Genomic DNA, 13,824 nt, shown 5'->3' with positions numbered 1-13,824 from the left:
ACTTTCATCATCATCATCATCATCATCATCATCATCATCATCATCATCATCATCACCAATAATAGGGAAAAAATCCCTGTATAGTCCTTTAGAGTAATATAGTTCTGCCTATCACTTTGTGTGATAGGTAAGAATTAGAAACAAAGTGGTTGCCCATTGTTTGAAGAATAGCTAAACAAATTGTGTAAAATAAAAACAAACCAAATATAATAGAACATTACTGCACTGAAAGAAAAGTTGTGTGCACTAGATGGAGAGAGGCATGGAACAATAGGAACTGATGCATAGTGAAGTAAGCACAGCCAAGAAAATAGTATACACAATAACTCAATAATTAATGGAAAGAACTATGATACACCAAAAATTAAAACTAAATGTAACAAAATGATAAAGATCAATTGAGTCTTTAGCGAAGTGATCATTTGGGAAATAAGTCCAAATGTGTTATAGTTTGCACATGTTAGGACTTTTTCAATGTATTAATCAGTAGTGCTTTTTTCCCCTTTAAGAAAAAAAAAAGATGGCTCTCAGGGACAGAAAGATACATAGGACACTATGGTGATATAAGAAACAGAAAACATTAATTTAAAAAATACTAAAGTTTTGGCATTTAAGACTCCTCACAACCAGATTACCATCAGTCTTTTTAAATAGATTAGACATGAATCCCAGCCTTCAATTCCAGACAACATGGTCTACTTATTGTGCCTGTTACACTGCATTTCATCTCCGTTGCCCTCTTTGTTGTCTTTAGGCATGTTGTTCTCATGTCTGGACTGTTCTTTCTCCTCACCACCACTTCTGGGAACGCATAGTGCCTTTCAAAGCTCAACTCAAGAGAAATCGTGCCTGTTTCCAATTTTTACCCTTCCTCTTCTCCTGAAATTACTTTGTACTTACATCATATATATTTTGTATCTACTTACTTGTGCATGTGTTCCCTTTACCTAAGGTGCAATCTAAACTTCTAGAGGGCAGGTATTATTTTATTTTTGTCTGTATCTCTAGCATTTCATAATCAGCCTTGGACTTAAGAGGCAGGAAAACCAGGATTTAAGTCAACCCTCTGTCACTTCCTAGCTCTGGGATTTAACCTCTGAGTCAGATTGATCTCATTTAGTGGAAGGAGTTCCCTTGTTGGGACTCCAACATCTTTGAAATCATGAAAGACATAACCCATTCATTTACTTGGGCTGAAACACCTTGCAGAGAGTCTGATCCTGTGGATACCTTCCTTAGTAGGATGAAATGGTCATCTATTTAAAAAAAAAAAAAAAAGGAATTCATTCTTTCAAGTTCCATTCCAGGTTTTGCACCTAGTATGTGAACAGTGACCTCTGCCCTAGGAAAGGTGAACTCCCTTTACCCTGATAAGCTGTCTGACCTCATAAATTAGACTCCTTATCCTAGTTAACCATAATTATGGGGTCTTAACTTAAGGGCATCTGATCTACATATCTCTGAGATAAGAAATTACAAACAAAACAAAACAAACAGTATCAACAACAAAACATTTTCCCTATATTACTGAAATCTCAGAGGAGAAGAAAGAGGGTAGAAGAGACATAAAAAAAGGTGAAATCATGGAATTTCTGGAAATTTAATTTCAAGTTCTGCCTCTCCCATTTTCCCATTTCTTTGAACCCTAAGTATAGGGTAAATCAAGATCTAATAGGCTGGGTTGATGGTACTGAATGATCATGGATGCTAATGTTCTCTGTGTCAATGTAAAGGACTTTTTGTTTGTTTGTTTTTGTTGTTAGTTGGTTTTTTGTTTGTATTAGTTTAGTAGTTCTATTTCTTTAAATAACTCTGTATATTACCACTTAACTTAGGGAAGTGGGATGTGAAGTTGTTATTTATTATTGATTGGCAGTTTTTGTCAGTTTTTATCACTATGAGCAAACCAATTTAATCTGCATTCATTTACATTTTGTGTTTTATGGTGTTGATTAAATTAAGAAGAGTTAATGGGAAAATCAGAGAACAAGATCATTTATTGGTATGTTTGTTTGTTTGTTTTCTACAGTCACAATATGGAGCTTCAGTTTCTTCAAAACCTGAGCTTCCTCTTTTTTATACTCCTATTGATTTGGTGGATATTAGTGTAGAAATGGCTGGATTGAAGTTCCCAAATCCTTTTGGTCTTGCTAGTGCACCTCCAGCTACCAGTGCATCAATGATCCGAAGAGCTTTTGAAGCAGGATGGGGCTTTGCTGTAACCAAAACTTTCTCTCTTGATAAGGTAAGAAAATATTTTTGAAATTGTATTAAAATGATCTGGCAGCTTATCATCCCTTTTTAATCATGATATAGATAGCATAATGGAAAGAGTACTAATTGTCTTTCCAAGTGAATTATTGTACTTCTAGGATGTTTGAAGATCATCCCTTCTAATTCCCAGCCCATCTTTTGATTTGGGCCATTCAGAAGTAATAGGATAAGGAGGATTAGATTAATGACCTAAAGTAAAAATATTCTTTAAAGTGAACATAACAAATGAGGGGCATGGAGCCAGGAGTTCTCATTTCATTGCTATGGGTTGTGCTGTTTTTCTTCAACTTGTAAATTCAATTCAATTCAACTCAGCTCCTATTTATCAAGTTCCTATTAAGCAGAAATATTTGCTAACTGCTGAAGATACCAGAGAGAAATAAGTTCCTGTCCTCAAGATGTCACATTCTATTAGATGAGGACACATATTAGAATGTGACATTTAAACAAGGTGGTAGCATTATTGCATATGCCATTCCTGATAGTTACCAAGAAAAATGGAAAAGAAAAAATTTTCAGTGAAAATCATGGAAGCATCTCAGAGGAAGAATGCATTTGTTGCTCTTTTGTGTCCTTTTTCATTATTATGAGATATTTACATTAAGAGGTCCAACTAAGAAAAGTTGTTTTATGAAATAATAGATAAAGCCATGAGTTTGAATTATGCCTTAGGTAATTGTTGTTGTTCAGTTCTTTGAGTTGTATCTGATTCTTCATGATCCCATTTGGGGTTTTCTTGGCAAAAACACTGGAGTGGTTTGCCATTTACTTCTCCAGCTCATTTTCCAGATGAGGCAACAAGGCAGACAGGGTAAAGTGACTTACCCAGGGGCCCAGCAAGTAAGGGCTAGAGGTCAGATTTGAATTCAGAAAGACTAGTCTTCTTAATTTCACTGCTGGCATTGTATCTACCATGCAACTAATTGTGCCAACCTGGCATGTTACTTAACTATTCTCAGTCTCAATTTTCTTACATGTAAATTAGTGATAATAAAATCATCTAACTTATAGGGTTGTTATGAGGATCAGAGCTAATATATGCAAAGTATATTTGTACTTGAAATACTATCTGAATGTTTATAATAATAATAATTATTTTCTTATTTTCTTCCTCCTCCTCCTTTTCTATTTATTTTATTTTTGAATTTCAAATTATTTTTGACCTATAGATCATTATATACATAAATAACATATGTATATATGTTTTTTATTCATATATATATACATATGTATATTTATGTGTGTGTTTGAATATTGTCTTCCTCAATAGTTTGTAAGTTCTTTGAGAATAGGGACTATCTTTTTGTATTTCTCATGTTTAGTACAGAGTCTGGCACATAGTAAATGTTTAATAAATGCTTGTTGATTGACAAGGAATGCTTCATGAAAATAACTCCCACTCCCACTCCAGATCAGCATCTCTAATGCAGTTTATAATCTTAGAGGCTTTCCTGTAGAACTGAAAATTTACATCCACATACCCATAATTGTGTCAGAGCCAGAACTTGAACTTGAAACTTTCTGAATCAGAAGTTAACTTATTAATCATTATATCATTATTTTTTATGATGTAACATAATAAGAGATTAAAGGAAATCAAATTTCATGGTAAAGTTGAGGACAATTATATTCCTGAACAACTTCTATCAATTACAACATGGTGACTTTGACCCAAAAAACAAAGGAAGGCACAAAGCATGAAAAATGGATTTATATATAGCTTCATCCCTATGCAATGTTTCACTAACTAAAAATGCTTTATACATGATATATTTCCCTTAGCTCTGCATTTTAGTTTTTTTGTTGTTATTGTTCAATTTTATTAGTTCTGTATTCTCTCCCATCTTCTATCCACTAACCCACCTATTGAGAAAGCAAAAAATACAAAACTTGTTATATTATACAACATTGGGCAAAACAAATCTTTGCATTAACCATGTTCAGGAAAAAGAAAGAAAGGAAGGCAGAGAGAGAGAGAGAGAGAGAGAGAGAGAGAGAGAGAGAGAGAGAGAGAGAGAGAGAGAGAGAGAGAAGGAAGGAAGGAAGGAAGGAAGGAAGGAAGGAAGGAAGGAAGGAAGGAAGGAAGGAAGGAAGGAAGGAAGGAAGGAAGGAAAGAAGGAAGGAAAAATATGCTTCACTTGGCACTCTGCTCCATCTGGGAGAGGGTAACATTTTTCATCATGTGTCCTTTGGCACGGTGATGGATCCTTGTATAACCAGTGTTGCTAAGTCTTTCCCAGTTAATCTGTATGATACTGGTGTTATTAGGTACATTGTTCTGGTTCTGCTTACTTCATTTTCATATATCTTTTCAGGTTTTTCTGAAACTATGCCTTCCTAATTTCCCCCAGCATAATAGTATTCCAACTCATTCATAGTCTTTAACTTGTTCAACCATTTACCAATTGATGGATATCTCCTCAGGTTCCAATTCTTTGTCACCACAAAAAAATGCTTTAAATATCTTTGTACTTATAAATATTTATTTTCTTTCTTTGATCTCCTTAAGATAGAAACCTAGTAGCAATATTACTAGGGCAAAGGGTCGTTCATTCTTGTCCAACTCTTCCTGTCCCCATGGCAAAGACATCAGAGTGGTTTGCCATTTCCTTCTCCACTGGATTAAGACAAAGAGGTTTAATGATTTGCTCAGGGTCACACAGCTAGTAAGGGTTTGAAGCTGAATTTGAACTCAGACCTTCCTGACCCCAAACCCAGCCCTGTATCCATGTTTCCACCTAGCTGCCTTCTAGGTAAAGAGTGGGCACAGCTTAACAGCTTTTTTCTTACCCCTGCATTTTTGTTTGCTTATTTTGTCTTTACTAAATCATCTTTCCTAATATGAAGGAAGATAAACATTATAATTAAAGAAATTGTCATTAAATTATTCTCTAATACAAAGTTTCCCTTGCCTTAGGTCAGTATAATTCTTAAATACGACAAAATTTGGTTCTTTACACTACTGGCCTCATACTGTCCTATCTCAAATGAGAAAGATTCCAAGGATGTCCCAAATATGCCATTAACCACAATATAGAAATCTGTGGTGGTGGTTGTTTTTTAAACAGGATCTTGAATTCAACATAAAGTATATTTTTAATGGGAAGGGGACTTAAAATCCACATTATTATATATAAAGTATTGGAAAACTTTATTCATAGTGCCTGCCATCTCAGAAATTTGTCTAAAATTTAGCAAACACACCAAAGTACACTAAAAAAGTTAAAAAAAGACCTTTGGGAATAAAAAGATTTTATTTTGTTTATGTTAAATATGCACCACTAGTAGTTAGTAATAATTAATATACTAAAATGTGTGAATCTAGTGACTTCCAGAAATGAGTATCACTGCTTAAAGCAACATTTTCCCTAGGCAAAGGAAATCAGAGAGAACAAATATGCTCCATTAAACACATTCTCTCCTTTTCTACCCTCTTCCCAGGATCAATAGGCAGCAGTATAATGACTCAAACATTGTGGCTGTCTTATTCTGACAGCTTTGGAAAGATACTATGTGTAAAAGTGATATAGAAATTACAGGGAAGTCTAAAAAGACCTTAAAAAGTATAGGTAATCAGTGCATGACAAACTATATTTTAAATAGGTTATTTTTAATTCAGAGACATTTATAGGAAACTACTATTCCAAAGACATTATCATAGGAAGGAGAAATATTTTCATTGAACAAAGAAAGGTTAACATTGAATAAAACACCCGTAACTCAACTCTGGATTAACATAATCAATTTATGGCAGTAACAAGTGTATGCTATTGCTGTTTCATTGTATGTGATGTTTTTAAGAATAAAGTTGATCTAGCAATTGCATAAGGAATCTATGATTTGGAAAAATTAGCTACTGGACATAGATTTCATTATTCATCATTTTAAAAAATATAAACATTGCTACAGGGGTGCAAATGGAGAGATTGTAGCAGAAGTGTTTGCTTTGATTTTTGCCATTTCCTTTGCTTGTAAAAATTTAATTCTGATTAATCAGACACATCTGTCTTTACTCCGTTGGTGACATGCATTGATTTGTGATGCTGTCGCATTCAATAACCCAGAAGCAGTTGCCTTTATTAGGAGCAGCAGCAGAAATAAATGTGTAGGCTAACTTCTTTCTAAACCTCCAATTCTCTTTTAATCTCTCAATTCTGCTATCTGCATTGCTGGTTAAAAGACAACGTTATGAAAAATGCAAATTGAATTTCAGCTCATAAAATGTAACACACAGAGGTTTTTAGGAAGTGACATTTGTCCACATTTGATAGTGAGCACAATGATGTCTTTGTGGAAAGAACTGTTTTAGCCCTCTGATAAAACAACCAAATGATAAAAATGTGTTTTTTGTTTTTGTTTTTGTTTTCTGGGCAGCACTGATGGTGGTGGATGCCACTAACTACTGATAGAGGGAGTCCTTTTATATGGTTCTTTATTGTAGCCTTTTCTGATCTAAAATAATATGGCTTATAAATCCATTCATGGATATTTTAATAATGTTCTCATTAATGATTAAACCTATTGTGAATTTCTAATTGTGTAACATAACAATCATAGCGCTGTCTCTTCTTTCTCATTTATGGCATGCTGGAGTCCTCGCCTAAATATTACAAACATATAGGTTTCCACTGACTTTTCCTAAAGATGTTTTGTTGTTGTTTTACAAATGTACTTATTTGCATGACATTACAACATACTGATTTAGATTTAACTAGTTATGACTGATGGTGCCAAGTCAAGAAGCTACTTATGATATATTAAAATTCAAAACCCTGACATTTAAAATTTGGGTGTTCTTAATATGACAAAGGTTATTCTATGGAGTTTTGTTATCATATGAAATATTAATATTTCACAATACAGTTTTGATGAAGTACAATTTGCCCAGCTTGCATATGATAAAGAAATTAAATGCTTGCCAAGGGAGTTCTGTAAGAATTAGAGCCCTGACTGAACATCTGCTTGAAATTTTATTATCCTGTCCTACTGACAGCGTTGCTCCCTCGTTGTTTTATGAGATTGACAGCTGAATATTGCACTGATTTCTGCAGCAAATATGTTTAGGTGAACTTTGTTTCTTTTTTTCTTTCTTTTCTTCTTTCTTTTATTTCCTTTCTTTTTTGGAATCTGGAACATGCTTTTGATTTCATCCTATTTTTTTTTATACTCTTGACATTTGTAGATTCCAGATTGAGGTCTAATACGCTGTAGCAATGATAGACCATTGACTTAGAATGAAATGCCAGTTGATATCTCAGTAAACAGAAATATTATTATTCTTTATTGTGTGGTCTATATAAAAGCTGTATGTGTTTTCTTTAGGGAGGCAAATGATCAGATTTTTAATGTCAAATATAAAAAGGACTGTGTTTGCCTTTGTGTTAAATAACATCAAAGATGACTTTTATTAACTACACTCTTTGCCAAAAAAAAATCTTTCAAAGGATTTCCTAAAATATCCATTTTTCTGTGTTGTATAATGACTTTTAAATCCTGCAAAAGAATCAAATCATATTTAAAATATATTGTACATTTTATTACATAAATATTTTTCAGGAGGTTGATCCTTAAATTTTGATAAATGTGAAAGTAACAAACATAACAGTCAAATAAAGTTTTGACCAGTATTCCTTTATTTAACTGGAAAATGGAAAATGTTTTTCATTAACTGTAAATAAAAAATATATTAACTCCTTATCATTTTGTGCATAAAGACATTGATTAATTGGCTGATTCATTCATTCTATGTGCAGGATTTTGTACCTGAGATTTGGTCTCTTCTTTCATGCACCTCATGATCTATTATATATCTAAATCATTTTCTTTACTTAAACCCATGAGTTAATTTTCCAATATTCTCATTCAGTTAAAGCTTATTTAACTAGTCAGCAAGTCAGTTGCCATGACAAATTAGAGAGATTTGATATAAAAAAGAATCACATTCTAAATAGCAATAGTGAATATATTTCATTTTTGCCATTTTTTCTTAGCAAATTTCTTAACCATTTTGGATTCACAAATTTTATTATTAACCCTCAAGGTACTGCCTCTTTCTCTCTTTGTGTGTGTATACATATATATATATTTAGAATATATGTGTGTTTATTCAAAGAGGCTCACTTGCCCTTTCCTAGGTAAGTAGTGGGTAGAGGAAAAGGGTAGTTGTTAGTCTAGCTGCTGGTTTATTGAGGGCTTTATCTTTCAAATTATGGAGATTTAAAAATGTTAGTAGGAGAATCAGATGATCAATGCTATGCATTACAAAAATTCATCTGACATCTGTTGTAGTATAAATGGGAAAGCAAAGTGTTTAGAGGTAGGAAAATGAGTTATTGCAACAAACCCAACTATAATCTCTCACCACTCTAGTCCATCTTCTACTCTACTGTTGTGCTGATCTTTCTAAAGTTCAGATCTAACCATTTCACTCCCCCTACTTCCCAAATAAATAAATAAACTCCAATGGCTCCATATTACTTTCAGGATCAAATATAAAATTTTTTGTTTGGCTTTCAAAACCTTCATACTCTTCTTCTTAGTCTTCTTCTATCTATTATGTGCCAGACACTGTGGTAAATGCTTTATAAATGCCACATTTGATCTTCGCAACAACCCTGGCAAGTACATGCTATTGTTATCCCCATTTAACACCTGAGGAAATCGAGACAGATAGAAATCATGGGACTTGCCCAAGGTCATACAGGTAAGAAATATCTGAGACTGATTTTGAACTCTCTAGGCCCAATACTCTATTCAATGTCCAATTCAGGAGTGTCAATACAATTTCCATTTTACAAATGAGGAAAATTAAATTGAGAGAAGTTATGGAACTTCAAACCCAGAGTTTTTGGCTCTAAGACAATTGTTCATTCTGCTGCTTTATTTTTTAAATGCATTGTCCAGAGTTTTAAAGACATCCTAGTTAAAACATTCTTTTTCTACATTTTGGGGAATGGCATAAGAAAAGCATCATAGAAGCTATGACCAGAGAAATAGGCAAAACCTTGTGTTGCTGAAATTTCCTAGAATTTGATTTAAAATATCTTCTTTTACAATTTAATTTATAGTCTGTTATAGACTAATCCATTTTCCAATATACTTAAGCAAGTATTTGACTCATCCATTTTAGACAGTTATTTCACACTTGCTAATTGGTAGCACAGATACAATGTAGATAAAATAGATTTTTTTAATAATGTAAATCACCATGTGAGAGTTTGATCTAATCTAACTGAAAGATTAACCAGACTGGTAATGGAAAATATTCTTTATTCAGGTTCCACTTTTAATGACTAGTGACATGGATTAATAGAAAATTTGAAAGTTATGGTTAATTAAAACAATTTTAAAAGTTCATTTCTGCCTCCCGAAAAAAAAAAACATTTTTGTGTTCCTTTAATCATTCTTTGTAATATAACAAATTCTACATTTTAAATACTGACTATATATTTAAGTACAAAATACAAGCTTATGATGAATGTTAAACTTCATGGTTTCCTTAATGATTTTCTACAATTTTTTGACATTTTTGTTGCAAGTTGCACTTATGTCATGTTGACTTGGTTAAGTATATCTTATAAAGTTCTTCTAAGTTCGTTATGAATGCTGAAAAGCCTGATGGCTAAGTTTCCATGAAACAATGCTCTATGTTGCCTATGGATTTGTGAAGAAACCAATAACCACATTATGGGTTTTATCACAGAAGCTAATATTTGTAGACTATTTGAACTATAGGATTCTTAATATCCACTGCCACCTCTCAATCAATCATATTAACTTAAGAAAAGATAGAAGGGAACCACAAAGTCCTGAGTGCCTTTTTTTTACTATAAGCCTTAGATTGAAAATGCTAAAGAAAAATCATAAATATAAAACTGACAAATGATTTTTTAATAAATAAGCAAGAAGGGGGCAGCTGGGTAGCTCAGTGGATTGAGAGTCAGGCCTAGAGATGGGAGGTCCTAGGTTCAAATCCAGACTCAGACACTTCCCAGCTGTGTGACCCTGGGCAAGTTACTTGACCCCATTGCCCACCCTTACCACTCTTCCACCTATGAGCCAATACACAGAAGTTAAGGGTTTAAAAATGTTAAAAAAAAAAGAAAGAAAGAAAGAAAGAAGCATGAAAACAGAACTTGTTTATATCATTTTCCTTTTCTATATTTTCTACTTCCCTCACTTCAGTTGTGATCATTATCTTTTTAAAAATAGGTAATAAAATAGATAGAGCCCTGAACATGGAGTTAAGAAGACCTGAGTTCAGGTCCAGCCTCAGACACTTTCTAATTGTGTGACCCTGGACAATTTACTTAGCCTCTATTTTCCTCAGAAATGGAGAATATCTATCCTCATGAAATGGGGATAATAACAGCACCTACGTCCCAGAGTTGTTGGGAGGGTCAGATGTAATAATATTTCTAAAGAATACAAATAAAGTGTTTGTCACAAAAAAGGTAATTAATAAATTCTTATTCCCCTTCCTCTTACTCATCTTCACATCATTATGTTCTGTTTACCCATTTGAATCTCCTTCCTCATCATCTCTCGTTCATTGTTTTATTTCATTTCTACTTTAGAATACAGATTAGTAGAGTTATTTAGCACATTAGAGTTTATATAGACTTTCTATCTATCTCTTGTCATTCAAATTCAGCTCAAACAACTCAAGTATTAAGAAAGTAATGATGTCCCCTCTGCATTATAAATGCATAAACTTCAACTTGGAAGGAATTTTGCAGGTCATTTAAATAATAATAATAATAATAATAACCATGTCATAATCCAACCTATCATTCAGGTAATAAGCAGGGAAATAAAGTAAAATCATTATAGGTTGTATTATCTACATCTGGGACTCTTATGTGTCCTGTGCCCATTATGGTAGAATTGACAGAATCTATGAAATACTCACTAATTGAGCTCTATGGATTCCACCGTGGGTAGCATCTCAGAAAGTATGATGAAACTCTTCAGATACATCTAGGAAATAGTGTGATATAATGTTGAGGTCTAGCCCTACTCAAAACCAAAGTTCATATCAGTTTGATGCAAATAGTAGTAAAACAAGTAATGCTCCCTTATCTTCTAGTGCCATAGGAAGGAATAATAAAATAGAACAAGTCAAAAATAGCAATACTCCTCCTGCTGGAAGTACTTCAATAAAGATGATGCTCACAATTAATGGAAGCAAACCATGTTTTCATGGAGGAATAATTTCATTATTTTTCAGTTCTGTTCCCTAACAGAACTAAAAATGAATCTCAGAAGGCACTTAGGAGATTCAATAGATTAAGAGCCAGACCTAGAAATAGGTGGTCCTGTGTTCAAATGTGGCTTCGGACACCTCCTAGCTGTGTGGTTGTAGGCACATCACTTAATCCTCATGACTTGGTCCTTACCACTCTTCTTCCTTAGAACCAATATACAGTATTAGTTCTAAGTTGGGAAGTAAAATAAAAAATAAATGGATTTCAACATTTATAGCCAAAGACTTTATCCTGATTTCTGTAAAAGCTACATTCTAGGACAACATGTGACTGATTAGTATGGGGCAGTCAATTTTTTGTAAGTTATCTCTAAATCTATATTAAACAAAATGAGAGAGGAGATTGAGGTACAACCAAAATCATGAACTAGTAAAAGTTGAAGACTCTGAGGTCAATTAAAACTTCAGTGAACGCAAGCTAAATGAATTCATTTACCAAATTACCAAATATGGTAATGAAAACAATTTTAATATATCAAACAATTTTGAAAATAAAATAAGCGTACATAGACTGGAATTCCCAATAGCCTTTTTCTTTCTTTCTTTTTGAGAACAGGAATACAATTAGCAGATAATTATATCCAAATAGAATGATTCAAAAGAGGTGGCATCTATTTTATACAAAATGAAAAAAAAATACATGCTCCAAAAATATTTGACAGAAAATGTAAAAACATTTCAGGACCTACTCATAGCCATAAAAGTGGCAGCCATTGTCACATTAAGAACCATTAGAGGAAAGATGGAATTATCAAGGAGTATTCCTAAAGACTGGTGACAAATGCCACCATGGCAAAAAGCAACTTTAAGAGCTGCTAAAGATTCAGGGGAATGCTTTTGCAGATTATAACAATGTCTAGCTCGCACATGAAGAATTAAAAATGAATACAATAGTGCGCAATCAAAGGAAATGACAAAGAAACATGGAAAGAAATCCAGAAAAAAAGCATACTGAAAATCCTAGATTTCCCTAAAGAAAAAAAGCACTAAGAGGGACAAAATTAATGATTCAACATTAATAAAATGCATTACGCTGTAGATTTAAGAAATAAGAATTAAAGGAAACAGAGATGAATGGAGATATGGACAATTTCTGGTAATTTTATATTAGAGAAGGTGGCTGGGGAAAAAAGTTGACATAATGAAGTTAAAGAAAATGAGAAGTGGAAAGTTTCAACCTGGCTTAAAATTATATATATATATATATGTATAATGAAAATTTATTTTGTTAGGACAGGCGACTGAAATTTGTTTCTCTGCAAAACTAGAAAGCAGGAAAACTAAACAACACCCACAGTCATTTGCTCAGTGACACATGAATTATTAGCAAAGCATTGTTTTCACCTTCCACTTAGATTTAAGTCTAATTCTGCCTTCATTAATAGAAGTTATCCGATATCTATTACCAAAAGATGGCAATATCAATGAACTAGAAGAATATAAAACAATTTTATGTTTATAGTTTTTATACTTTATACAAAGCATTCACAAATAACTACAAAAATACTCTAAATGTTTATCTCATAAATTACCAAAGATATAATAGAAAATAGGATAGACTTTCAAGTGGCTTTATTTCCAGTCTATTGTCAAAGTTTCTTTAGCCCATGTGTCAAAGCCATTACATGTTTTTAAGAATAAACTAAATTTTTTGAAATATCCCAAGATGTACCTTTCTTCATTAAAAACTGAGCCAGGGTTGAAGATAGTATATCGCTCATAACTTTTTATAAACAACAACAGAAATCAAAATAACATGATGTAAGTTTGTTTTGTTTTCTTTTTCCTCAGTCTACTTTATCCTCCAAATAGTACTCATGGGATTTAAGTCTAATCCATGCTATTATCTATGTAGATTTGTCATTTTCCACCAGGACTTTTTTTTTCTTTTTTTTCCTTTGTTTTCTCTATCCAGTTTTCTGTCTTATATGCTAATATTGTATTCCTGAAATGATTAGTTTATTCATTCATTTATATATGTGTGCATGTAAATATGTAAGTTCACATAAAATTATTTCCTATAAACATAAAAGGTACTCTTTTCCTATAGCTATTGAAGAATGTACTCAACACAATCCTTTCATCATTTAATATTGAGCATTTCTCAACTTCTGTTTTTCTAAGATCTCAGGGCCACAGTCAGCCCCAAGATTCCATTAGACCCCTTGACAGGGAGCTATGTTGATTCAGTATTTTCTCCAGTGGTGATAAGTTCTGAAGGGATTTGGCAGATGTAGAATGTATCAGTGCCAACATAGACTACTTCTGAATTGATATTCAGATCT

General features: G+C 32.9%; 1 protein-coding gene across 1 annotated transcript in view; it reads left to right on the top strand.

Moving 5' to 3' along the window:
• DPYD (dihydropyrimidine dehydrogenase) overlaps positions 1-13,824 on the top strand; it is a 974,103-nt gene that overhangs the window by 490,030 nt on the left and 470,249 nt on the right. Inside the window, exon 13 of the mRNA XM_044672105.1 lies at positions 2,030-2,245. Within this exon, the coding sequence (XP_044528040.1) occupies positions 2,030-2,245 (216 nt within the window). The remainder of the gene's footprint in view (positions 1-2,029; positions 2,246-13,824) is intronic.

The sequence above is a fragment of the Gracilinanus agilis genome, chromosome 4 (assembly GCF_016433145.1).
Source record: "Gracilinanus agilis isolate LMUSP501 chromosome 4, AgileGrace, whole genome shotgun sequence".
Taxonomy (NCBI): Eukaryota; Metazoa; Chordata; class Mammalia; order Didelphimorphia; family Didelphidae; genus Gracilinanus; species Gracilinanus agilis.
Note: the sequence above shows the minus strand (reverse complement) of the source record. Positions and strands in the feature narration are given on the sequence as shown.